General features: G+C 45.9%; 1 protein-coding gene across 1 annotated transcript in view; it reads right to left on the bottom strand.

The window, feature by feature from the left end:
- The window catches only part of haao (3-hydroxyanthranilate 3,4-dioxygenase), a 47,947-nt gene extending 24,369 nt beyond the window's left edge, over window positions 1-23,578 (bottom strand). Inside the window, exons 1-6 of the mRNA XM_056249308.1 lie at window positions 23,405-23,578; window positions 23,235-23,313; window positions 21,642-21,725; window positions 21,424-21,530; window positions 21,179-21,268; window positions 10,104-10,147 (exon numbers count right to left, since the gene is read on the bottom strand). Coding sequence (XP_056105283.1) covers window positions 10,104-10,147; window positions 21,179-21,268; window positions 21,424-21,530; window positions 21,642-21,725; window positions 23,235-23,313; window positions 23,405-23,493 — 493 coding nt within the window. The 5' untranslated portion in view covers window positions 23,494-23,578. The remainder of the gene's footprint in view (window positions 1-10,103; window positions 10,148-21,178; window positions 21,269-21,423; window positions 21,531-21,641; window positions 21,726-23,234; window positions 23,314-23,404) is intronic.
- Window positions 23,579-26,082: the final 2,504 nt, after the last annotated feature.

Here is a 26,082-nt window from a genome sequence, read left to right as displayed (position 1 = left end):
TGCGGCGCTCCCGTTACGGGCAGCTCAGATGTGGGTTGCAGTTCTTCAGGGAGTGGTTGCAGGGCCACTCCTTCCCCCGGTGGAGGGCTGGGGGAGAATCTTTTCTAAACCAAAGAGCTGCATCCCATCTCTGAGCCCTCAGAGGGCCGGACGACAGTGCGCGACGCTCCCGGGCCTCGCCGCTCTCGTCCCCCTCTGTCTCTGAGGGCGCGGATGACAGTGTGTGCCGTCTCCGGACCACACCACTCTCGTCCCCCTCTGTCGCCAGACCCCTGGCAGAGCAGACCCCCGTGGAACGCTGGTCCTTCCCTGGTCTCCTCTGTCAGGACGCGGAGTATGACCGTGCCCCCGCACCGGGCCACTATGCCACCCACGCCTGGGCCGGTCACTCCGCTTCGCTGCCCCTCCGGGGGGACGTCTGTGGTTCGGATGATTCCGCTGGTTCAGTTCTTGGGAGCTTGGTTAGAGCTTCCCAACCTGTCCCGCTGGGTCGCCCGAACTATCAGGCTCGGCTATGCGATCCAATTCGCACGGTCTCCTCCCCGCGTCAGGGGAGTCTGTTTACTATGGTCTGTGACAATGCCCCTATCATGAGAGCGGAGGTTGCCACCCTGCTGGCGAAGGGTGCAATCGAGACTGTCCCTCCAGCCGAAATGAGGTCAGGGTTTTACAGCCCGTACTTCATTGTCCCCAAGAAGACCGGTGGGTTACGGCCAATCCTGGATCTGCACGTCTGAGCCGCTCCCTTCACAGGCTGCCGTTCAAGATGCTCACGGCCAAACGCATTTTCGAATGCGTGCGGCCACAGGATTGGTTTGCAGCGATAGACCTGAAGGACGCCTACTTTCATGTCTCCATTTTACCTCGACACAGACCGTTTCTTCGGTTTGCTTTCGAGGGGCAGGCATACCAGTACGCGGTTCTCCCATTCGGGTTGGCTCTGTCTCCTCCCGTCTTTACGAAGGTCGTCGAGGCAGCCCTTGTTCCCCTACGCGAACACGGGGTTCGCTTCCTGAATTATCTCGACGACTGGCTAATATTAGCTCACTCTCGAGATCAGGTTTGCGAACACAGAGACCTTGTGCTCCGGCACCTAGCCCGTCTGGGCCTTCGGGTCAACTGGGAGAAGAGCAAACTTTGCCCCGTGCAGAGGATCTCTTTTCTCGGTATGGAGATAGACTCGGTCGCCATGTCCGCGCAGCTTACGAGCGAGCGCGCACACTCACTGCTGACTTGTCTTCGACAGTTCGAGGGCAAGAGTGCGGTCCCACTGAAACTTTTTCAGAGGCTCCTGGGGCATATGGCATCCGCAGCCGCGGCAACGCCACTCGGATTGCTTCATATGAGACCGCTTCAGCTGTGGCTTCGCGATCGGGTCCCGAGGTGGGCATGGCATCGCGGTACGCTCAGAGTTCCAATAACTCCGACCTGCCGTCAGACCTTCACCCCGTGGCGGAACCTCAGCTTTCTACGGGCCGGAGTTCCCCTAGAACCAGTTTCCAGGCATGTTGTCGTCTCCACAGATGCCTCTGCCACGGGCTGGGGCGCCATGTGCAATGGACATGCAGCCGCGGGCTCCTGGACAGGACCCCAGCGCCTCATGCATGTCAATTGCCTCGAGTTGCTGGCAGTACGCCTTGCCCTGCACCGCTTCCACGCGCTGCTCCTGGGTTAACACGTACTTGTCCGTTCGGACAATACTGCGACAGTAGCGCACATCAACCGTCAGGCTGGTCTACGCTCTCGCCGTATGTCGCAACTCGCACGCCACCTCCTCTTATGGAGTCAGAAGCACCTGAGGTCCCTTCGTGCTAATTACATTCCAGGAGAGCGGAACCTTGCAGCCGACGAGCCGTCACGGCTCCGGCCAACCTCTGGCGAATGGTGACTCCATCCCCAGTTGGTCCAGCTGATATGGGACCAGTTCGGGGAAGCACAGATAGATCTGTTGCCTCCCACGACTCATCCCATTGCGCGGCACGGATGCACTGGCGCACAGCTGGCCGCAGGGCCTACGCAAGTATGCGTTCCCCCAGTGAGCCTTCTCGCACGGACTCTGTGCAAGATCAAGGAGGACGAGGAGCAGGTCATTTTGGTCGCCCCATTCTGGCCCACCAAGACCTGGTTCTCCGAACTGATACTCCTCGCGACAGCACCTCCTTGGCCAATTCCTCTGAGGAAGGACCTCCTTTCTCAGAGACGGGGCACCCTATGGCACCCTCGTCCCGATCTTTGGAGACTCCACGTGTGGCTCCTGGACGGGACGAGGCAGGTTTGAGTACCCTGCCACCAGCGGTGGCGGCTACCATCACTTCCGCTAGAGCATCGTCCACGAGACATGTCTATGCGTTGAAGTAGAACCTCTTCGTTAACTGGTGCTCTTCTCGCCGAGAAGACCCCAGGAGATGCTCGATCAGTGTTGTGCTTTCCTTCCTGCAAGATGGGTTGGAGCGAAGGCTGTCTCCCTCCACCCTGAAGGTGTATGTGGCCGCTATCGCCGCATATCACGAAGCAGTTGAAGGTAAGTCTCTTGGAAAACACGACCTGATCATCAGGTTCCTGAGAGGAGCGAGGAGACTGAATCCTCCTCGCCCTCCTCTCGTTCCCTCTTGGGACCTCTCAGTGGTCTTAAATGCCCTGCAGAGGGCTCCCTTTGAGCCTCTGCAATCAGCTGAGCTTAAGATCCTGTCAACGAAGACAGCGCTCCTGGTTGCGTTGGCCTCCATCAAGAGGGTAGGGGACCTGCACGCATTCTCCGTTGACGAAGCGTGCCTGGAGTTCGGGCCCGGTCACTCTCACGTGATCCTGAGACCCCGGCCTGGATATGTGCCCAAGGTTCCCACCACTCCCTTCCGGGACCAGGTGGTGAACCTGCAAGCGCTGCCCCGGGAGGAGGCAGACCCAGCCTTGGCACTGCTCTGTCCAGTACGCGCACTCCGTGCTTACGTAGACAGGACGCAGTGTTTCAGGACCTCAGACCAGCTCTTTGTCTGTTATGGTGGGAAGCTGAAGGGAAAGGCTCTCTCCAAACAAAGGTTGTCTCACGGGATAGTGGACGCCATTGCTTTGGCATACCAGCAGCAAGGTCGACCATGCCCCCTTGGTGTGACCGCCCACTCCACCCGGAGTGTGGCGTCCTCTTGGGCTTTAGCGCGTGGCGCCTCGCTGACAGACATCTGAAGAGCTGCAGGCTGGGCGACACCTAACACATTCGCCAGATTTTACAATCTCCGAGTGGAGCCAGTCTCCTCCCGTGTACTGTCTTTTTCAAGCTAACACGGGAACCGTTAGGTGTCTTCGCTTGCTCGCCACTCCACTCCACGGACTGGATACGTGCGATATTTCCTCAGGTGAGCCTTCCCCTCTGAAGCCCTGAGTTCCTCCAGCACTGTTGACGCTGGCGCCAGTGTCTATTGCCTGTGCGTCGGCTAGGTGCCTCCGTGTGCATGGTTCCTCCTCTGAGTAACCCCCACATGTGTATTTCCACTGTAAGCCTCTCTTGAGCGTGTGTCTTTCCCTCGGCAAGCCACCTTGCCACTCCTGGAGTTGAAAGTAGATGCCACCCCACGGGCTGGTCACTCCAGTATTCCTCCATATGAAGCCCCCTCGGGCCATATGTGTTTCTTAAGTCCTCCCTACGGGTAGGCATGCTGCGGCATATCTCCCTGAGATATGCTTCCCAGTGTACCTTGGTATTCCTGTGTTAAGTAGGACTCCTTCGTCCGTGCCTATATCACGACAGGGAGGTCAGACTTCGCAGGGCACTGGAAGACAGCTGTGAAGGTGGCGTGATTACACGGGGACCCCCATTCTCCGTCATCCGACGTAACTCGGAGTGACTACGAAAGGGAACGTCTCGGTTACGGATGTAACCCTCGTTCCCTGAGTAGGGAACGGAGACGTTACGTCTCCCTGCCACTTCCGCTGTACCACTGGGTAGACGCCTGAGTTCAGTCTCGGCTCCTCAGCGAAGACATAATCTGCTGTTGCAGGTGTCTCTCCTTAAATACTCACGCGGTGAGGCGGAGATACATTATGCAAATTCCGCAGACCCATGGCATTTCTTGCCATTGGCTCGTTTTTTAATACTCGAAGATGATAGGCTTTCTGGCGAAACCCCCATTCTCCGTCATCCGACGTTTTTTTTGTCTTGTTTGAGGTACCACGTGAGTCAGGCCTGGCAACCGACATCACTTAAGGTGTTAGATGACCCAAAAAAATAAAAGTGTGTCATTAATTACTCACCCACAAGTCGTTCCAAACCCGTGAGACCTTAATTTATCCCCGGAACACAAATGAAGATATTTTGATTAAATCCGAGAGCTTTCTGACCCACAGGAATTTTATTCTCTTCCGAGTGAGTCTCCGACACTGTTCACGTGAGCACCATGACGAATGTCAATACTGAGCCGGCGTTCTGACATAAGGTCTTACAGGTTTGGAATGACATGAGGCTGAGTAATTAATGACAGAATTTTCATTTTTGGGTGAACTAACTCTTTAATATTACACAAAACCTTCAGAAATAGAGAAGAACAAGTCATCAGGAGACTCCTGAACAATAGCACTATACAATAATGGCATGTTAACCCCCTGGGGTCGGCTATCGCGCCGGCGCGATTGTCTCGCTTTTTTTCTTATCAGTGCAAAAGAGACTCAAAATACTCGGTTGATTTTGATCTTACATATAAGTGTGATACATCATTAGATCCTGTTAAGTTTCTTTTTTTTTTGTGGATACTCACAATAAAAACAAAGTGTTGTGCTTTTCACCAAATAAAGATAAACAAACATGATGCGAGTTCTGCGTTCTCTCTGTCAGTAAAGTCCATTCTGAAACGCGTCCTAAGATTAACTGTAACTCCGCGATTACTTGTCACACAGGCACGAGAGATTTTTCTTTATGAAGCTTGAATTCTCTTCTTTTAAATGAAGTAATTTATATAAAAAACAAATATTCTCAGTTTATGCAATCTGTATGAAAAGAGAGTGCTGTCAGTATTTTTTTCCCAGCTCATTACACTTCATTACGCGTTAATCTGACACGCCCACGGAGGACGCGCGCTATTCAAACGCAAATGTCGAGGCAAGCCATGACAATGCCCACATCAGCCGTTCCACCGCGGCGGTAAAATGTGTGGTGTATTTGCTGCCTTTTACCGCTAAGAGGCGCTACAATCATAGACTCTGAAAAGTGTTCGTTTATTCCGGTTTATTCTCTCTAATGCGTAATCTGCTGCCGCACCGCGGCTGATCCAGAGCGATTGAAAGCTGGTAGCAGATGAATTCAACAAGTGAAACGTAGTTAAAATAATTCATAATCACAATACTGAAATTAGGCTACTGAAATGTAATTGAATAAATAATGAAAACATTTCAACATAAAACATTGCAATAAAAACATTTAGGCTACATCAATGAGGCTTTACAACTTTAACAGCGTACAGACGGTAGCCCAGTGATCAACGCAACAACACGAGCTTCGGGAGCTTCAATCAACCCGAGATCGAATCTCAATGTAGCATACATGTTGTTAACCGATGTTGTCCTACAGCGTTTATATTTTACCACCTTGATGCTTAAATAAGTAACTGTTTATAACTGTTTACTTATTTAAAGTCAAGAGTTTTGTTTAATTATCATTACAACATAAATTTGCTACATTCCTGTAGAACCGCAGCCGCTGCACAAACGACAAAAACTGATGAAGGAAGTTTGTCAGCCGATTGCATCAGAAAATGAAAATGAAGAAGCTTGTCTTTAGTCTGCTAAATTATTGTGTAATGTAAAAGAACACTAAAATTACTTAAGTTTGAAACCAAGTTCGAACATTTCAAGGTTTAAATAAAGTGTCGGGACAGTTTTTTTAAATTTAAAACAGGGTTGCATCGGGTTTAGAGTTTATTTCTTTTGCGATGCAAAATAAGAAACACTAGGCTAATCTTATTCTTGCGACATTTTAAATTTGTATTGCCAAAGAAATTACAGCTAAATTAAAAAACTAAAACAGTACAAAACGAAAATTGTCCAAAGAAACATAATTAAATTAAAAACATGCGTTTCTCTTTGCCTCTCTCGCGCTGGATCTCCTTTTAACAAGTTTATTTAGTCTCCCTCACTGCGCGCGCCGGGTCTCTCTCGAAATTAAACATTTCAGGGTAAAAACACATCATACAGCTGATAATACTGTATATGTCGCTGCGTGTCAGCCATACAAATCACGAAAAAATTATTTAGCCTTTAATTGTTGCTTCAAAGACACAGCATGCCTTGTTGAATTCACCTTACAATAACTTCAATTGAAATTTTGTGTGAAAAAAACTTTAAATAGGCTACAATAAATAAACTACAATATTTATAATTTAATAAGATATGGGGCCTACATTTAGACACAGATTTATCCTTACAATAATTTTGCCTGCTCATCAGGCTGGCTATCCGACACTCTCCATATGAAAGAGGAACATTAACACCTTTGTCCAGCAACTGTCCCTCCAACCCCCCACAGGCTATCGGAGTCTGAGGCTGACTTAACACAAAGAGAAGTCGCAATTCACACTTAAATCGCTATTCTAGACAGTGTTGATAATGAAGGAATTAAATGATTTAAGTTACATGTAGCCTAGTGATATTTCTGTCATAAAAGTTTATTACTAAATATTTCATTATTTCAATAATTGATGAAATAAAACTGGTTTGGGCCAGCTTTTTCCAAGCAAAACTAAATATAATCTGAAAAAACGCATGTTAATTTGTTGTCATGAACAAAATGTTCAACTCAATATTAAAGTCTACAGGGATCTTTGGATCCTTACAACCAGGCATGCAATTTGTGAATTAAGTTTTTATTTTTTGTATTATTCAAATAAATATCGAAACACGGTGCTTCGTGGTAATGCTGCTAAATTAAATAACATTTATAGAATAATTATGAACTTAAATGAAACAATATCGCAACATTTCGACAAATACATTATTTGATCTGTTTTTACATTTTAATTCAGGGCGATTTAGCCTACATTTAATACGAGCGAGATTTTCACCCTTGTCTTGTCATTTTCTCATTGGGAAGCGCTTACATTACATGTTTGAGTAGATCCTCTGTACCTCTCGTTTTCATATGGATTAGCCTACATAATCAGATAACATTTATTAGCCTAAATATTTAGACATTTAAAGGCTTTAGACATAGCCGATTTCTTATCGTGACTGAGCTGAAGTGGCTTTCGGTTCATTTTTGTGACGCGCAGTTCCCGGAGACAGAGACGACAGATATACTGTTTTTGTCGTTAGCCTAATATGAATACAAGTTTACAGTTTTGAACGATGTAAGCTACTCTACTCTTATCTGTATGACCAAAAATTACGGAGTCGCCTATTAAGTTATTTTAGCTGTAATAATGAGAAAAATAAATTAATCTAAATGAACGCGCCGCCGTGTTTGTCGAACACTAACTCACCATGCCAGAATAAAACCCGACTTTAGAAAAATGCATAGGGCCACTCGGCGTGGTGTGCCAAAACACTTAATTATAAACTTCAATATTTCATTCAAAATAATCTCAACACGCTTTGTGAAATTTTGAAAAGCCGTGCATGCATTAGGGCCACTGGAACTAATGAACAACTGAAACGCTGGTTTTGATTTTATTGTTTGTCGTTTAAACGTGCCTGTTGCATATCTCTATTTTATATATTTGATATTGGTGAAGTAGCCTATAGCATTGATTAGCTGTGGAGGGAGGGGTGTGGGGATTAAAATAATTCAGCAGAAGCAGGGATGTTTAGACGAGAAGGAAATCCCAGTCCCCCCTGGCAAATCACACTTTACTTAAAATCATGTTTTTAAAAACTCTAGGTTGTAGGGAACAGACCTCTCTGCCATGCGCGCGCATGGTTTGGAGCACAATATCTGTCTCGCATGCACGCTCGCTCTAGATAGATTACGGGATATTTTAACTAATTTGCGGTATAACTAGTCGATCACGAGTGGCTCAACAGGTAGATCTATAGATAAACTATATCTTTTAGGAATTTGACCGACCGGGTTGACACTTCAGCGTGAGAAATCGGGGGTGTGGCGTGAGAGCGTGAGATTTGGGTCAATTGCGTGAGTCTCACGCTCAATGCGTGAGAGTTGGCAGCCCTGAAAAAAAAATATATATAGTATATATATATATATATATATATATATATATAGGCTATATATAATTTATTTTTTACAGAACTGCTTTTGAAATTACGATTGGTAGCCTATTATTATACAGATGCAAAGTCGTTCTGTTGGATACTATTTTGTTCCTTAGTGTAAAATGGAAATGCATGATAATTATATTTTATAAATATAAGCAAAAAAACTGTATGGTGTAACAGAGTTTTAGAGCTAGACAAATATAAATAAATATAAAACTTACAACAGACCATGTTTGTGCGGGATTTGAACCCGTGTCATTTTGATGACGAACCGTAAGTTCTACCGCTCGGCTATGAATTTTCTCACTGAAAAATACCCAAACGTCTGTTTCTGACATGAGCGAGAAAACGTTTTGTCTTTAGCCTGTGAGTGTAGGCCTATACTTTAGCCTTTTACAGTTTTAAAAGATTATATCTTATCTGTATGACCAACAATTACGGAGTAGGCTATAAATGTTTGTTGTAGGCTTATTTGGAAATTACCATAACTTGTAGTATTTCATCCTTAGGCTAAAGACATTAGCCCCACTTACGTTTTGCTAAATGTCCATTTGCGCCACCTGGCGGTCATTTCGCGAACGACTTTGAAATGCGACTGGTTTATTTTTACCGCGGTGGATGGCTAAAAATGGTATGTGGATGGCTAAAAGGTGTGACTAAAAATGTGCTTTTGGCTTTCATTTATATTTTGATTGTTTGTATATATATATATATATATATATATATATATATATATATATATATATATACACTACCGTTCAAAAGTTTGGGGTCGGTACGATTTTAAATACTTTTAAAAGAATTATCTTCTGCTAACCATGGCTGCACTTATTTGATTAAAAATACAACAAAAATCAGTTATAGTATTAAATATTATTCCAGTGTAAATCAGCTGTTTTCTGTGTGAATATATAGTAAAGTGTAATTTATTCCTGTGATCAAAGCTGAATTTTCAGCATCACCAGTGTCAGTGTCTTCAGTGTCAAATGATCCTTCACAAATCAGTATAATATGAGGATTTGATGCTCAAGAAACATTTATTATTATTATCAATGTTGAAACAGTTGTTGGTCTGTCAGTTGTACAGTTTTTTATTTTTTTTTAGGATTCTTTGATGAATAGGAAGTTCAAAAGACTTTTGTAACATTATAAATGTCTTTACTGTCACTTTCGATCAAATTAATTATTCCTTAATAAATAAAAGTATTGATTTCTTTCCTCCAAAAAATAAAAATAAAATTCTCACTGACCCCAAACTTTTGAACGGTAGTGTATATGTGTCTGTGTGTGTGTGTATAAATATTTATTTATTTATATTTATATTGTCCTTGCATTCTTTCTTGTGTGACACCCCTGAATGAAAGGCTCATTAGTATGCAGTCTGCTCAGGTGAGAACTGCCTAATTATTCATGAGGGGGTTGGGCCGTTCCGCCAATCCGCATATTGCCTTTGCAAACAAAAAAATGTTTTTCACAATTTAAAACAATCTATTGTTTTTTTGTGAATGATTAGGCAGAATGATTTTCAGATCAATTTGAAGCAAAAACTCTAGGCGACAACATCCACTAGTCAAAAGTCTTGTGGACAGATATTTAGTATGTTATTTGTGGCCTTATATTAGAAACTTTAGTTTTTCGTTTTTTCAATAACCACGCATAAACAATATTCTCTCAAAAATACAAACATGTACATACATGTTGCTCACATATTATGGTAGCCCTGTGTGTGCTATATAGAGTGTACTTTCACCTGTGCCATTAATATGTTTATAAGCAACTGAAAAAAGCAGAAATGTCAGAGCATGCCAAAACATCTCAAGGACCCCGAAAACACCTCAGACCCCAGAGGGTTAAATGTAAATGTATTTCACATTGTTTCATCGTGCATTAAAGGGAACTACTCTATTTACCTGGATCAGGTTTTCCTGTTTTATGCTGTTTGGAATCCATAAACCTGATATATACAAAAGCAAGTGATTATTTGTGCTTACATGCATATGCACATGAAAAAACTGAGAGGACTAAGGGTACTGAATGATCCCATTGACTTATTTAAAAAAAAAATGATTCTTTATATTATTCATTAGAATTTATTTTATGTTTTTAAGTAATTATAAGGTATTTGGCACATCCCTATATGCAAGGTATATTTGCTATGTGTGTATATTTGCTGTAACTAAGGAACAGAATATTGAAGTTTCACATGCTTTTTATTACACACCACGAAGAATGAAAACAGAACTGTAGTGACACACTAGATGACAATAATACAACCTTTCGAAAGGGAATTCGCACAATTATGTCCTGATTGGGGAACGCCTCAGCGTGACTGATGAATGAAACACTGCGAAAATCACGGCTATTGTATTAGCCAGCGACAGCCATGACGTCCCTACTAGTTTGATCAGGAAGTATAAAAGGGTTGCCTAGAGAACATGTCATCCTCTTCTTCGTCTTCAGGGACTGTTTTGCTGAGTACTGAATATGGCAAGTGACAAGTACTTTAAGAAGTGTGCTAACCCGTGTCTGAGATTTCTGACACCTGGTGACACACACAACAGGGGTCCATTTGCATGCACTGTGCGTGTTTTTCTCTTAAGACACTCTGCTCTCATCTGTCCTTTCTTCTCTTCATGCTGAGGCAGAGAGGAGGCTGAGATCGTGGTGATCTCAGATGGAGCTTGCTGAGGAGTTTGAGAGAGGTATAAATCTCTCGCCCCTCAGCAGCTGACGAGGCTGAGCTGCTTGAAGAAGATGCATTGTCAAATGCGTCTTCTGGTCCAGCAGCCAGTGCTCTTCTGGCTTCAAGCCCCCCTGCCCCATGTATGCTGAACTGGTGGAGGTAACGGAGCGCGCTACTGCCAGGCTCGAGTTGCCATGGCAGCGCGGGATGGAAGAGACCACTCAGGGAAGGCTGGACGAGCAGTTTCTTTCTGGCCACAATCCACTAGCTCCCGTGAGCCTTCCATTCCTTCCCGATCTGCATTCCAAGATTGAGAAGGTATGGAAGAACCCGTACTCTGCCCGCATCCATCGATATCAGCATGCCAACTATGCAAATATCGAGGGAATGTGCATGCATGGGAATGTGTCAATGACTCCCATTGAAGAGACGTTTGCAAGCTATCTCTCACTGGGTGAGACCTCAATGCTGAAAGCTCCGGCCCTGCCATCTAAGCCACTTAAGACTACATCACGCATAGATGGCAGGGCATGTGTGGCAGCGGGTCAGGCTGGTGCTGCACTGCACACAATGGCAGTGTATATCAAGCCGACCTGCTGAGAGACTTAGACCAGGGTCCGGGTCTTTTCCCTGACGCGGTCGCTGACATATACATATACGCACCACATACCTGGCTCTCCGGGCCACCAAGCAGACTACCGGCGCGGTCGGGAGATCGAGAGTCTTTCTTGTCGATGGCCAAGTTTCACCCTTTGAATTGTTTGGCGTATCCGTTGAGGTGATGGTCGGGAAATTCAGAGAGGAAAAAGCGTTTTCAGCTGCCTTTAGATCTTGTATACCACGCCGGTCCAAGTCTGCACCCAGACAGTCAGGGGGCCCTGGCCTGTCTCGGTCTGAGGACCGAAAATGGGGCCAGTGCTGCTGCTTTTGCGCCTCCTCCATCTAGGAAGAAGCAGGACCTCAGGGAAGTGATCCAGTTCAGATGCGACCAGCGTCCTGGAACCAGCAGAGGCAAATAACATCGCCTCCTTCCCCTTTTCAGGGTTATTACAGCTAGCCTCTTCTTCTTCCCTCCCCCTCCTCACGCAACATCAGGCCCTAGAAAGGGCAGGAATGATGATGAAAAATAAATAGTCTGACGGTCCAGCTTGGGCTTTTTGTTAGCAAGCACACCTTTCAATATAATAACAGAAGCGTGGTAGGTCTCCTCTTAAAATGAGAGTTCACATGTCTGCGGCTTCCGCTCTCCAAATAACAGGTGTGAGCTTTGTTAGATCTCCTCCCAGTAGTGAGAGTCGTTTTACAGAGATCTTAGTTCCCTGTAGCTTCGTAGTTTTATTGTGGAAGAGTTGTTGACATTCTTTAGCCTCCTGCAGCTAGCCTTTAGGACAGTGGTCACCAATCTTTTCAAGCTGAAGATCCCTGACCTCGGCCTTAATGAAAGGCAAGATCTACCTATCGAAGAATAGACAGAAAAAGACAGCCCAGATTGTACTTCCAACTTGAGGCCTTTTATTTAGTATTTTAATTGTATTTGAATTTAATATTCATTAAATGTTCTTTTCTCTTTTTTTTTACTTTAAACTGGATGCAACCATCATATGATCAGATGAAGTGGCACTGAACTAAATGCCATTGTCAGCAATAAAGTGCTTATTCACTGAAGTTTCTGAAGGTACTACCCTTAACATTTTATAAATGAACTGTACAAACAAAATTCTCAACAATCTCAATTAGGCTAAGTGCCGTTATGTCCCATCTTATGCAACATCACTTTTCATAATGCCACCAGAAGGCAGTACTGCTGCAGTGATGTTACTCACTCAAGTCAGTGTGATGCCTGTGACTGAATACTATCTGTGAGTCCTCTGAAGTCTGGCTCATAGCTAGAGACAGCCAGTTTGAGGCAGTCTGTGAGGTGTCTGTCAGTAAGGCGGCTCCTGTATTTTGGTTTGATTATTTTCATCTGTGAAAATGGCATTTCACAGAGGTAAGTTGATCCAAAGTAGGCACTCGCTTTTAGTGCACATACAGTGAAGAAAGGAAACTTCTCTCTGTTGACAAGTCCCCAAAAGTCACTGTCCCTTGATCTGGCTTTCAGCTCGATGTAATTTTGCAAATCAACCATCTCCATGTCAACTCCACTTGACAAAGAAAATACTTGCTGGAATTTGGCTGCAACCTGTTCTATATCAATGAGCATGAATGGGTTTGAGACAAATGCAGCAATACATTCCATTTTGTTTAACTCACCAAAACGCATATTGAACTCTGTTGCAACTTTGTACAGGTCAGCATAGTATTTCAGGTGAAAAACATCCTTGTCTTTAATGCTCTGTGACATTTTTTCCAGGTTGGGAAAGTGTGTTAGCCTCCCATTTTTAAGGTGTGTGATCCAAACACCGAGCTTAGACTTAAAAGCATTTACTGCGCTGATCATGTGGGGCAGATGTCGGTCTTTTCCCTGGAGCTCGTTGTTGAGTGTATTCAGCTTTGTGGTCAAGTCTGTCAGAAATCCCAGGTCACACAGCCACGCATCATCTGACAGTTCCTTGTGCTCCTCGTTTCTTGCAGACAGAAATGTCTTTATCTCATGCAGTAAGTCAACAAACCACTGCAGCACTTTCCCGCGGCTCAACCACCGCACATCAGCATGAAGTAGTAGGTCTCTTTACGTGGCATCGAGCTCATCCAGTAACGCCTTGAATAATTGACCCTGAAGTGCTTTTGCTCGTATCAAGTTTATCAGTTTGACCACCAATGACATTACGTGAGAAAAGTCCACGACTTTCCCTGCCAAGGCCTGCTGATGAATGACACAATGATAATTCTTGAAGTCGGGAAAATCCGGGTCATTACGGCACAGCGCTATAAAACCAAGGCGCACACCACGCATCGCCGGTGCTCCGTTAGTGGTAATTGCTACCAGTTTATGAATGGGGATATCATTTTCTCTTACATTTTTTTAAACTCATTGTAAATATCATAGCATTCTCTCCTTTAAGTGCAAAAGAGTGAGGAAGTCCTCTTTTGTTGTAAAATCCTGGAAAGCCATTCTAACAAAAACAACAAGCTGAGCTGTGTCCACTGCATCCATAGATTCATCGAACTGCAGTGAAAAATATTCACAGAGTGACAAGTCCTTTAACACCTGTCGATCCACGTCCTCTGACAGTGACTCGACCCTCCTTGTCACTGATGCAGGGCCGAGAGCAACAGCACGGAGTGAGGCTTTTATGTCGTCTTTGTTTTTGAAATCCTTGAAAATAGTCTCTGCAGTAATGGCCATTGCTTCCTTCATTGAAATTAATAAAGCAGTTGGATTAAGAAAAAAAGATGCTTGCAAAACTGAAAACTTTTTTTTCCGGAAACTACTGGGACAGTGATAAAGATCTACCAGTCGATCGCGGTTGGCGACCACTGCTTTAGGAGGTAGAACATAGTTAGGTCAATTCCTTAAAAGAAAAAGGGGGAGGTTAGTCGGCCTCCGTTCCCTCAAGCCCCTATATTACTTGTGAAGCTGTTACAGGGATTCTGTTGCTACTTTGTCCTAGTTATATATATATACAATAGCACATCTAGTTTAGCAGTAGCTGGAGATGTGGGTCTTTCTGATTCAAGCCCCCTCTGCTAGATTAAAACAGGAAGTATTTCTTTCTTGGCTTCCTCTCACTTTGAGAGTCATTCGGTTGAGGCCCATACTGTGCTTCCGTCATCAGTCACGCTGAGGCGTTCCCCAATAGTGTCTCAGGACGCAGTATCTCATTCCCTGCTCTCAGGGAATCAGGGTAACAGTCATAATCCGAGACGTTTTCCATGTAATTTAAACAAATAATTTTGCCATTTCACTAGATGCAAATACTTTTATAAATATAAGATCTCTTACGAGAGGTTCTCTCGTACTGCGTAATATCTTACGCTAGGGGAAAAACCTCTTTTCCACGAGATATTGAAGCCAAAAAATTATCCTTAATTTTGAATTCATGTAAAACGCGTTGCGGCAGCGTACAGACATAGGCAAAGGCGGCTTGCGTGCCTATTGGCTGTCCTGCTGCAACTGCAGCAGCCTATCGAGAGAGGCCCTTCGGTGACGGTCCAATGGGGGCGCTTCCCGCCCACTGCGTCACCTTCCCGCCAGAGTAGGCGTGGCCTAGCCCTATAAATATGGCTCGATGGGCTGATATCACTGATTTTTCATCTCTTCAACGTAGCTCACGCAGCGTTGGATCCGGAGTGAGAAGCCGCGTCGTTGGAAAAAGCCTTCTGCAGGACGAGCCATTGCATCTGAAGCCGCTGGCCTTCACTTCGCCGCCTTCAGTCGCCGTTCCTGCTACGCTACCCGGCGTACTATATCCTTTTTACACTCTGCTAAGTGTGTGTTCGCCGCCGCGACTCACTTTTCTAAAAGAGCTGCGTCTTTTTAAAGATGCCTTCATCCTGTGGCTCGTGCCGAGCCCCACTCAGCGACGGGGACCGCCATGTGATTTGCGTTTCCTGCCTGGGAGAGGATCATGCAGCTCTCGCGCTCGCTGACGGCGGATGCCCTCATTGCGAGCTGTTGCCTATGGTGACTCTGAGGACTCGCCTGGCATTCTTCTCCGAGACTGCACCACCATCCGCTACAGCGCCGCGCCGTAAGAAGCGTCGCACTCAACGGGTCCCTGAGCCTTCTCCAGCCCGCGAATGCTCGCCGGTTCGCCCGCCAGCTTCGCTCGGCTCACTCACCGACGGACAGTGGCCGCGGTCCGCCGCCGCTTCCGTTGCCGGTGACGACGAGCCAGCCTTATCTGAAGAGGAGGCCGGCTGCTCTCTACTGGCGTCGGACAGCGAGGATTGGGCGAGCTCTGTGGACCTCCCCTCCTCCGCCCGTGGACCGTCAGGTAAACGAGCCAGTATCGAGTCGGAGCTGATGCGTCTACTCTCGCAGGCCGTGGCGAGCCTCGGCCTCGAGTAGGAGGCGCCCGCGTAGCCTGCGCGCAACCGACTGGATGGGTGCTTCCTTCAAGGAGACCGCGCCCCACCGCCTTCCAGATCCGCCCCCTTTCTTCCTGAGCTTCACGAAGAGGTCGCGAAATCCTGGAACGCCCCTTCCGAGTGCGTTCCTCTGTCTCTGCAGCATTCTCCGTGGTGGACGGTGCGAAAGACAGAGGCTACCTCTCGCTCCCCCCCGTGGAAGAAGCCGTAGCAGCCCATCTTTGCCCGCCCTCCGCTGGACGGCGAGCTAAGACGGCGCTACCATCTAAGGCTTGCCGCACTACTTCAGCCATGCACTCCCGTGCTTACACCGCCGCTGGGCAGGCTGTATCGGCACTCCACTCGATGGCCATACTGCAGATACTCCAGGCCGACCTTCTCCGAAAACTGGACGAGGAAGGCCCGGGTGCTATCAACGTGCCGGATTTACGGAGCGCTACAGACCTGGCTCTTCGCGCCGCAAAATCTGCTGCACAGGCTATGGGGCGGACTATGGCTTCTCTAACTGTCGCCGAGAGACATCTATGGTTGACGCTGTCGGAAATGCCGGATACGGAGCGCTCTGTGTTCCTCAACGCGCCCATTTCCCCGACGGGCCTCTTCGGATCTTCCGTCAAAGATTTCGCGGAAAGATTTGTCGAAGTTCAGAAAACGTCACAGGCTTTGAAGCACTTCCTCCCGAAGCGCGCTAGCTCTGCAGCAGGTCGCCCTAAACAGCCGTCTGCTCGAAGCTCTCAGCCAAAGCCTCCGCCCGCCGCCGCTTCACAGCGTCACCAGGCCCGGGATCAGAGACCGCGCTCTCACTCTTCTGGCCGCCGCCCCCCTCCGCGTGGGCCCCGGCCGAGGATTGAGATCAAGCCCGAGGCCTCGAAGTCGTCCTAGCCCTTCTAGGAAAACGACGGTGTTCAAGTCCCGCCGCGGCCAGACTTTCACCGAAACATTTCGCTCGTTCAGTTCCAGGAAATGCGACTGTTCCAGTGTATTCTGCAGTAAACAAGTCGGCAACACGGCCCGCTTGCCTGCACACAAACGCCGTTTTCACGGCGACCCAGATATATCACATAAAGAGTGCAATTTCTGGTGTTCCGGCCACGGCCGATGGTGTTATGAGTGTAATAAAAATGCCCACAACCCAGTGCTCATTTCTACACACAGACACGGGCCGCCACAATGCAGGGCTCGCACAAATAAAATCGGCTCATGTCGATTGTGCAACAAATGTAGTGAATGTGCCCACGACCCAGTGCCCACAAACACTACACAACACATGTCCCACGGTTTCTGTAAAAACGAAACCAACACACATACAGTCAGCCCCGGCCGACGGTGTTTTCAGTGCAGTAAATGTGCCCGCTGTCCCGCGCCCACATTCACTCACAGACATGCTAAGCCCCACGGGGCTCGCCCCGCTCGCTCTTTCTCAGCAGACTGCTATAAGGGAAATGAGCGCGGCCAGGCTGCCCGTCGTGATCGGCGTGCCCCCCGCCTCAGTCACTGCAAACGCAGTATTCACACTACAGCACGCCAGGGCTCCCTTGTTGTCCCTATGTCACGACCAGAGCCCAAATGCCATTCTACCCCTAGCTGTTCATGCACACGCGTGGGCACAGCTTCCCGGGATATCAGAATGGGTGCTGAACATTATAAAAAGAGGCTATTCGCTACAGTTCGCTCGACGCCCCCGCTGTTACACGGCGCGCGTCGAATCCACGGTGAAAACAGAAGTAGCCCATCTACTTCGAGCCGAAATAGCGACACTATTGAGCAAAGGGGCAATACAGCCTTTATCTCAAGCTCAGAGCGAGGGGGGCCTGTACAGCAGATATTTTCTGGTCCCGAAAAAAGACGGGGGTCTCAGACCCATTTTAGATCTAAGACAGCTGAACAGAGCGCTTATGAAACGCCGGTTCAGAATGCTCACAACCAAGAAAATCCTCGCGCAAATTCGCCAAGGGGACTGGTTTATGTCAATAGATCTGAAGGACGCTTACTTCCAGATACAAGTAGCGTTACGTCACAGGCGTTTCTTGAGATTCGCCTTCGAGGGCCAGGCATATCAATACACAGTCCTACCGTTCGGCCTGTCTCTTGCACCCCGTACATTTACAATGTGCATGGACGCGGCTCTCGCACCCCTGAAACTTCGGGGCATGCGAGTTTTGAACTACTTGGACGATTGGCTGATTCTAGCTCGATCTCACTCAGAGCTCATAGAACACAGGGCCATATTACTCGAGCACCTCGAGAATCTGGGTCTCACAGTCAATTGGGCGAAAAGTTCGCTGCTTCCCAGTCAGGAAATAACCTTTCTGGGCACAGAATTGAACTCGCTGTCTATGACAGCGCGACTATCGCCAGAGCGCAGACTGAACATTCAGCGCGCCGCGAAATCCTTCCGGCACTATAGTCCCGCTCAAAAGGTTTCAGAAAATGCTGGGTCTCATGGCCTCAGCATCATCAGTGCTCCAGCTGGGTCTGCTTCGTATGCGCCCACTGCAGTGGTGGCTAAAGGCACGAGTACCTCCTCGAGCCTGGGCCCCAGGTCATTTTCGCCTCAAGGTCGACCAGAAGTGCGTCTCAGCTCTGTTACCTTGGAGAGCGACCGACTGGTACCAGTCAGGTGTAAGCCTGGGGACTTCCTCGAGTGTGCAGGTGGTGTCCATGGACGCCTCCACCTCGGGATGGGGAGCGCTGCACCAAGGCAGACCGTTCTTTGGCCTGTGGTCAGAACGAGAGAAGCTCCTACACATAAACTGTCTGGAAATGATGGCAGTCGACAATGCGCTGAGGCGCTTTTGTCCCCGAATAAAGGGAGACCACGTCTTAGTCCGCTCGGACAATATGTCGGTGGTAGCCTACATAAATCACCAGGGCGGCATTAGATCCCGAAACCTCTTCAGGCTGACGGAACGCCTCCTGGTCTGGGCTCAGCACAATCTGCGCTCACTGAGAGCAGCACATGTGCCTGGTCACCTGAATCTGGGGCCAGACAGACTGTCCAGAAGCAATGTTCCGGCAGGAGAATGGTCTCTGCACCCGCAGACGGTCCTCCTGCTGTGGGAGACATTCGGCAGAGCGCAGATAGACCTATTTGCGTCTCAAGAGAACGCTCACTGTCCGAAGTTTTTCTCCAAGAGCAAGGATGCGCTGGCCCACGCCTGGCCACGCTGCCCGCTCTATGCTTTTCCTCCGATTTCGCTCCTGCCTCAGGTGCTGGAACGAATCAAGGAAAACGGATGCTCAGTGCTCCTTGTGGCTCCGTTCTGGACAAACCAAGCTTGGTTCCCAGTCCTGATGGAACTGAAGAGTGCTGCCCCGTGGCCAATACCAACGAGGAAGGACCTCCTCTCTCAGGCCAAGGGCTCGATTTGGCATCCTCACCCGGAGCTATGGTCCCTGCACGCATGGGCCATCAACGGGTACCTGCAAACCTCCCAGAGGGAGTATTAAACACAATCATGCAGGCCAGGGCGCCGTCCACTAGACGACTCTATGCCGCGAAATGGTCAGTGTTTGCTGGCTGGTGCAGAGCCCGAGGCTTTTCACCCCCAGACTGCGGGATTAGGGAAGTGCTCTCCTTCCTTCAGGGGCTGCTGGATAAGGGTAGAACCCCATCCACGCTTAAAGTTTATGTGGCGGCCATAGCTGCGTTTACAAAACCCGCGACTGGCCAGTCACTGGGGAAAAATGATCTGTTCATCCGCTTCTTAAAAGGAGCTAAGAGACTAAATCCCCCAGACCCCCCTCAGTCCCATTGTGGGACCTTTCCACGGTTCTGGAAGCCATGAAAGGTGCCCCGTTTGAGCCGATCCACCTGTCAAACATGAAACACCTGTCATTCAAGACAGCGTTTCTCATAGCGCTCGCTTCAGTGAAGCGCATAGGGGATCTGCAAGCGCTCTCAGTAAGCGCGACGTGTCTGGAATTTGGGCCAAATGACTCAAAAGTCGTACTCAAACCAAGACACGGATACGTGCCTAAATCCCTCAATACTCCGTTCAGGGCCCAGGTCATTTCCCTGTCCGCCCTGCCGGTTCATAACGAGGAGATGGGCGAGAGCTTCCTTTGCCCAGTCAGGGCATTAAGAGCTTATGTGTCTCGCTCGTCCGTTTTCAGACAGACCGAGCAGCTTTTCGTTTCGTTCAGCGGACGTACTAAGGGACTAGCCGCGTCGAAACAGAGCCTATCCAGATGGGTAGTTGACGCTATAGCACTGGCATACAGGTCAAAAGGCCTTAAATGCCCTTTAGGTGTTAGAGCGCACTCCACGAGAGGCATGGCCTCATCGTGGGCTTGGTCTAGCGGGATTGCCTTACAAGATATCTGTATGGCGGCAGGCTGGGCCTCCCCGTCTACATTTATAAGGTTTTATAACCTAGAGGTTCCCGCCTTACAGGCTAAACTACTGTCGGTATAAAATCAAGTATTTTCTGCCCCACTGCTTCGGCGCAGAATACTACAATCGCTCGAGCACCGCTCGCTGACTGATAAAATTACCCCATGGGCAAAGTAAGACCCATACTGTTACACAGTTCGGGCCGAATTTTCACCCCGACTGTGTGAAACACTTTGACAGTGATTAGCTCCTTTGGATGCTAACTTATTGGGAATGACGCTGTTAGCCTCTCTTCTCAGACTCTCTGTGAGTCCTTGGTGATTGTACATTATATGAGCCCCGGGCACCTGCCCTTGGGACTTTGGTGTTGGATCCCAGCATGCACGGCGTTTTACACTGTGTTCCCCTAGCGTAAGATATTACGCAGTACGAGAGAACCTCTCGTAAGAGAACGTACTCGGTTACTAACGTAACCTCGGTTCTCTCTAGAAGAGGGAACGAGTACTGCGTATTTTGCCGTGCTTGCAACACACTCTGGTTCGCTTCGGCGATGAAAAACCAGTGATATCAGCCCATCGAGCCATATTTATAGGGCTAGGCCACGCCTACTCTGGCGGGAAGGTGACGCAGTGGGCGGGAAGCGCCCCCATTGGACCGTCACCGAAGGGCCTCTCTCGATAGGCTGCTGCAGTTGCAGCAGGACAGCCAATAGGCACGCAAGCCTATGTCTGTATGCTGCCGCAACGCGTTTTACATTAATTCAAAATTAAGGATAATTTTTTGGCTTCAATATCTCGTGGAAAAGAGGTTTTTCCCCTAGCGTAAGATATTACGCAGTACTCGTTCCCTCTTCTAGAGAGAACCGAGGTTACGTTAGTAACCGAGTACGTTATACGTATATATTAATATATAGTTAATTATAAGTTATTTCTTTTTTTTATTCTTTTTTAAAATTATATATATAAAAAGAGAGAGAAACACTGGTGACTTACTCTTTGATGATGGGAACTAGTTGAGTTCCAAGGTTTTGACAGTAAAACCAACGTTCAAACAAGACATCTGTACTATTAACCACAAAGTACCTAAAGCAAAGTAAAAGTAAACCAAATATCACACACATCTTTTATCTTTTATTCCCTGATCTAGCATCCAATAGTATCATGGCTCAGATAAGGTCACAGGAGAATGGCAGACGTAATATAGAATGGATGTGACTGGGAGTAGTATCCCATGGTACCTGAGGCCATCTGTCTCTGAACGAAGCCTCCTCCTCTCCACCACCAGCCCTACTGTGTTTGCCTGTCTCTGAGGGGAGTGGGGAATCCGTGCTGGAAGCAGGAACATCTGAATACAGCAGCAATAAGCAGGCTTTTGAGCATATAAAATGTCTTTATAGACGAAATTGGCTTTTGTTACATGAATTCAGCCTGTCAGACAAATCTGGATTATTCTCACCTCTCCTTCTCGAATATGTACTTCTTTATGCTTGCCGTTTTCTATCACTTTCAAAACCATGTCACCCCTCACCTGGTAAAAGAGCTGAGACACAAAGACAAGTGAAACAGGAAGTTAGAGGAAAATTAGTGTTCTGTGAACTGTAGATAAAAAATATTTTAACCTGTATGCCTTTATTTGAAACAAAGGGGTAAAGTACACAATTATCATGTCTGTAATATCTAGAGAAAATATAGCCATGGCTCAGCTGGATGGTTTGCGCTGACCTCTGGTGATCAAAATTAAAAAATTAACTAAAGAACAGAGTTCTGACTTGCTCACTAAACTAGGTCATTTTTTGAAAGGGACTCAGCTAGAGACAGTTCTATTAAATTCCTGCTATCGTTTGATTTGAAAGCTGGCCACTGTAAAGGTGCTGTAAAAAAAAATGCCATTGAGGAATTTCTCTACTTCCTGAAAGATACGAAGGAATTAGGTGTCATTTACACATTTAAATCTATTCACTTAGCAGATGCTTTTATCCAAAGTGACTTACAAATGAGAAATCATTAGATATTTATTCTACGAAACATAAGAAAAGCTGCAATTTAAAGTTTTAAAATTGCTCAGAGAAGTAGATCAGAGCAGAGATGAAAGTTGAAACGAAGGTTTAAGACATTAGTGAACGAATGAGTTACATTTTTCTATAGAAATAGACAGGATTGTCTTGAGATTTGTCAAAAAAAAAAAAAAATCAATAATAATAATATACAAGTCAGGTGCTCTTTTTGCCACCCTTAAAACTAGCCAATCAGAAATGTTTGTAAATCATTTTGTGTGTTAGGAAATGCTGACATAAGTTTGGCTAATATGTCTTTGAAGGGCGGGGCTTTGGAGAGGTGATGAGTGGGTGAATAGTTAAAGATTACATTTTTTATAATCGCTTTAAATAAAATTCCTATAATCGCTCACAGCACCAACATAACATTACACATAGTGATTTAATATCGCACTTTCAGGGCAATGTTAATATTAAGCAGGTTGTTATGTACTTTACTTTATAGTGGCATTGCCTAAAACTTGTAACTAAATAAAATGAATATTTATATGACACTAAAATATATTAGATACAAACATGCTCTTAAAAGCAGGTTGCATCTTCACATAGACTCTGTCCCCATTAAAAAAAATGCATTTATTCCAAAAGTGTATTTGGAAAACTATTCCAGTCTAGAATAGCAGTAGAACAAGTGCTGCAGAATGTAGTGCACGTTTGTGCTGTAAATCCTGACTAGCAACAATTAACAAGTGGAGAGCAATCAAGCTTCAAAGAAATTATAGAAAATCTGCAAAAATAGCACTATCAATATTCAGATCATCTTTAGTTATGAGTTTTGCCCCCTTGTCCATTTTCTCTTCTGAGTCTCAAGCACTAACCTTTTGTAAATCTCATGGCTAATTCTTATCAACTGTTAGCATTCTCGGTGCAGTGTGATTCCCAAAATGCAGATCAGTTAATCAAGAGATAATCAAGTCAGCTAGTCTTGTCATGTCATGTACATTTGTAATTTAATCTTATTCGGTAGTAAATACCTTTATTAATAAGCACCTTACCTCTTCCCCTTCCTCAATGTGATAATCCTTTCTCACGTTTGGACCACCAACATACATAATATTCAACTGATAAAAGAACCTAAAGAACCATGTAAAGATAGGGGTTATTGTTTGTAAATGTATGTAAAAACAGATTTTTTGTTTGTTGATCAAAGATCATTTCAACTTACATTAATTTGTTGCAAACAGGTGGTGAAAATGAACTTTCATTCTCAGCAATCCATTTGTCAATGTTTACATGAAGAGATTGGTTGGTCATTTTTCTCTCTAATTTGGGAATACAGCAAGATGCTTGAATTAATCTGTCTGGGTAGGCAGCAACTTTTTGAGCAGTGGATCACTACATTAGAGAATTTATGACAAACCTTTGAGTTAATGAGTAATAGGGGTGGTGCTCATGTATAGAGTATGTGACTGTGAGGTTGAAATCCATGTTTACACAGCAGTAACCTTTCAGTGCGGACACTGCAGCATAAACCTGGATTTCAATATAGAGACCATTGTTTTACAGGTTTTTGATATAAATTATGGACATTTGCATTTAAATGACTCAGAACAAAAAGGCTTCCCCATTAGACATTGAAGACCTGACATATGTGAATAAATAAAGTTTTGATTTTGGGCCTAAGATAAGCCAACCCACTACTAAAAATCAATAAACCAAATAGGGCTGTCAATAGATAAAAAAATTTAATCGCGATTAATCGCACACTTAACGTGAAATTAAGCATACACCATTTATCTTGATTAAAACCTAAATTTTGTCATCATTGCTATATCCAACAAAGTAAACCAACAGATTGAAGGGTGATTCTCACCCAACTGTATTTTATGCACGTTTTTTCAAGGTACATTTTTAAAACGGACTGATATAGGACTCATTGATCTGAGCTTATAGTCCAATTGTCCAGTAAGCAAATGCATTCAAACAATCAGTCCAAAACAGCTCTAATGTAAAGCAAGCCCACCGCTGTATGGCCAGGTTATACGCAAACCACGTTTTCCTGCTGGATAAAGCAAACCAGCTTCTCGCTGTAAAGTTTTGGTGGGTGTGAATTGTAATCAAGTTAAAGAGACGTACAGTAAGCACATGTTACTCCGTTATTATTGCTGCGTTATTTTTGTATATTATATACACTCACCGGCCACTTTATTAGGTACCCCATGCTAGTAACGGGTTGGACCCCCTTTTGCCTTCAGAACTGCCTCAATTCTTCGTGGCATAGATTCAACAAGGTGCTGGAAGCATTCCTCAGGGAGTTTGGTCCATATTGACATGATGGCATCACACAGTTGCCGCAGATTTGTCGGCTGCACATCCATGATGCGAATCTCCCGTTCCACCACATCCCAAAGATGCTCTATTGGATTGAGATCTGGTGACTGTGGAGGCCATTTTAGTACAGTGAACTCATTGTCATGTTCAAGAAAACCAATTTGAAATGATTCGAGCTTTGTGCCATGGTGCATTATCCTGCTGGAAGTAGCCATCAGAGGATGGGTACATGGTGGCCATAAAGGGATGGACATGGTCAGAAACAATGCTCAGGTAGGCCGTGGCATTTAAACGATGCCCAATTGGCACTAAGGGGCCTAAAGTGTGCCAAGAAAACATCCCCCACACCATTACACCACCACCACCAGCCTGCTCAGTGGTAACAAGGCATGATGGATCCATGTTCTCATTCTGTTTACGCCAAATTCTGACTCTACCATCTGAATGTCTCAACAGAAATCGAGACTCATCAGACCAGGCAACATTTTTCCAGTCTTCAACTGTCCAATTTTGGTGAGCTCTTGCAAATTGTAGCCTCTTTTTCCTATTTGTAGTGAAGATGAGTGGTACCCGGTGGGGTCTTCTGCTGTTGTAGCCCATCTGCCTCAAAGTTCGACGTACTGTGCGTTCAGAGATGCTCTTCTGCCCACCTTGGTTGTAACGGGTGGTTATTTGAGTCACTGTTGCCCTTCTATCAGCTCGAACCAGTCTGGCCATTCTCCTCTGACCTCTGGCATCAACAAGGCATTTCCGCCCACAGAACTGCCTCTCACTGGATGTATTTTCTTTTTCGGACCATTCTCTGTAAACCCTAGAGATGGTTGTGCGTGAAAATCCCAGTAGATTAGCAGTTTCTGAAATACTCAGACCAGCCCTTCTGGCACCAACAATCATGCCACGTTCAAAGTCACTCAAATCACCTTTCTTCCCCATACTGATGCTCGGTTTGAACTGCAGGAGATTGTCTTGACCATGTCTACATGCCTAAATGCACTGAGTTGCCGCCATGTGATTGGCTGCTTAGAAATTAAGTGTTAACGAGCAGTTGGACAGGTGTACCTAATAAAGTGGCCGGTGAGTGTATATATATATTAGTGCTGTTAATCGATTAATTTTTTCTACTCGATTAATCACAAATTTGTTGTGATTAATCACGATTAATCACAATTTATTTCTTACTATTTATCTTTATCTAATATAGTTTCACTGTAAATGATTTCTGTTGTTTTCACAGTAATATTACTGTATTCTCAACAATTCCCTACTGTAGAATCTGAATACCAGTGTAGATTTTGTCATTTTCACAGCATTATTACTGTCTGCATGACGTTTTCTTCTAGGATGTCCTGATCTTTCAATGAATCTATCTTGCCTTCCACATGGTGTGCAGGTTTCCTGTGCCAGAGGATGCAAAGCAGCCCCAGAGCATCACCGAGCCACCACCATGCTTAACTAGGCAGAGTGTTCTTTTCAGCATATGCTTCATTCTTCTTCCTCCAGACATAACGCTGATCCATAGGGCCGGAAAGTTTTGTTTCATCGCTCAACAGAACAGAATCCAACATGACATCA

The sequence above is a fragment of the Rhinichthys klamathensis genome, unplaced genomic scaffold (assembly GCF_029890125.1).
Source record: "Rhinichthys klamathensis goyatoka isolate OS25496 unplaced genomic scaffold, OSU_Roscu_1.1 h1tg000003l_1, whole genome shotgun sequence".
NCBI lineage: Eukaryota > Metazoa > Chordata > Actinopteri > Cypriniformes > Leuciscidae > Rhinichthys > Rhinichthys klamathensis.
This window is presented reverse-complemented; position numbering and strand designations above follow the sequence as displayed.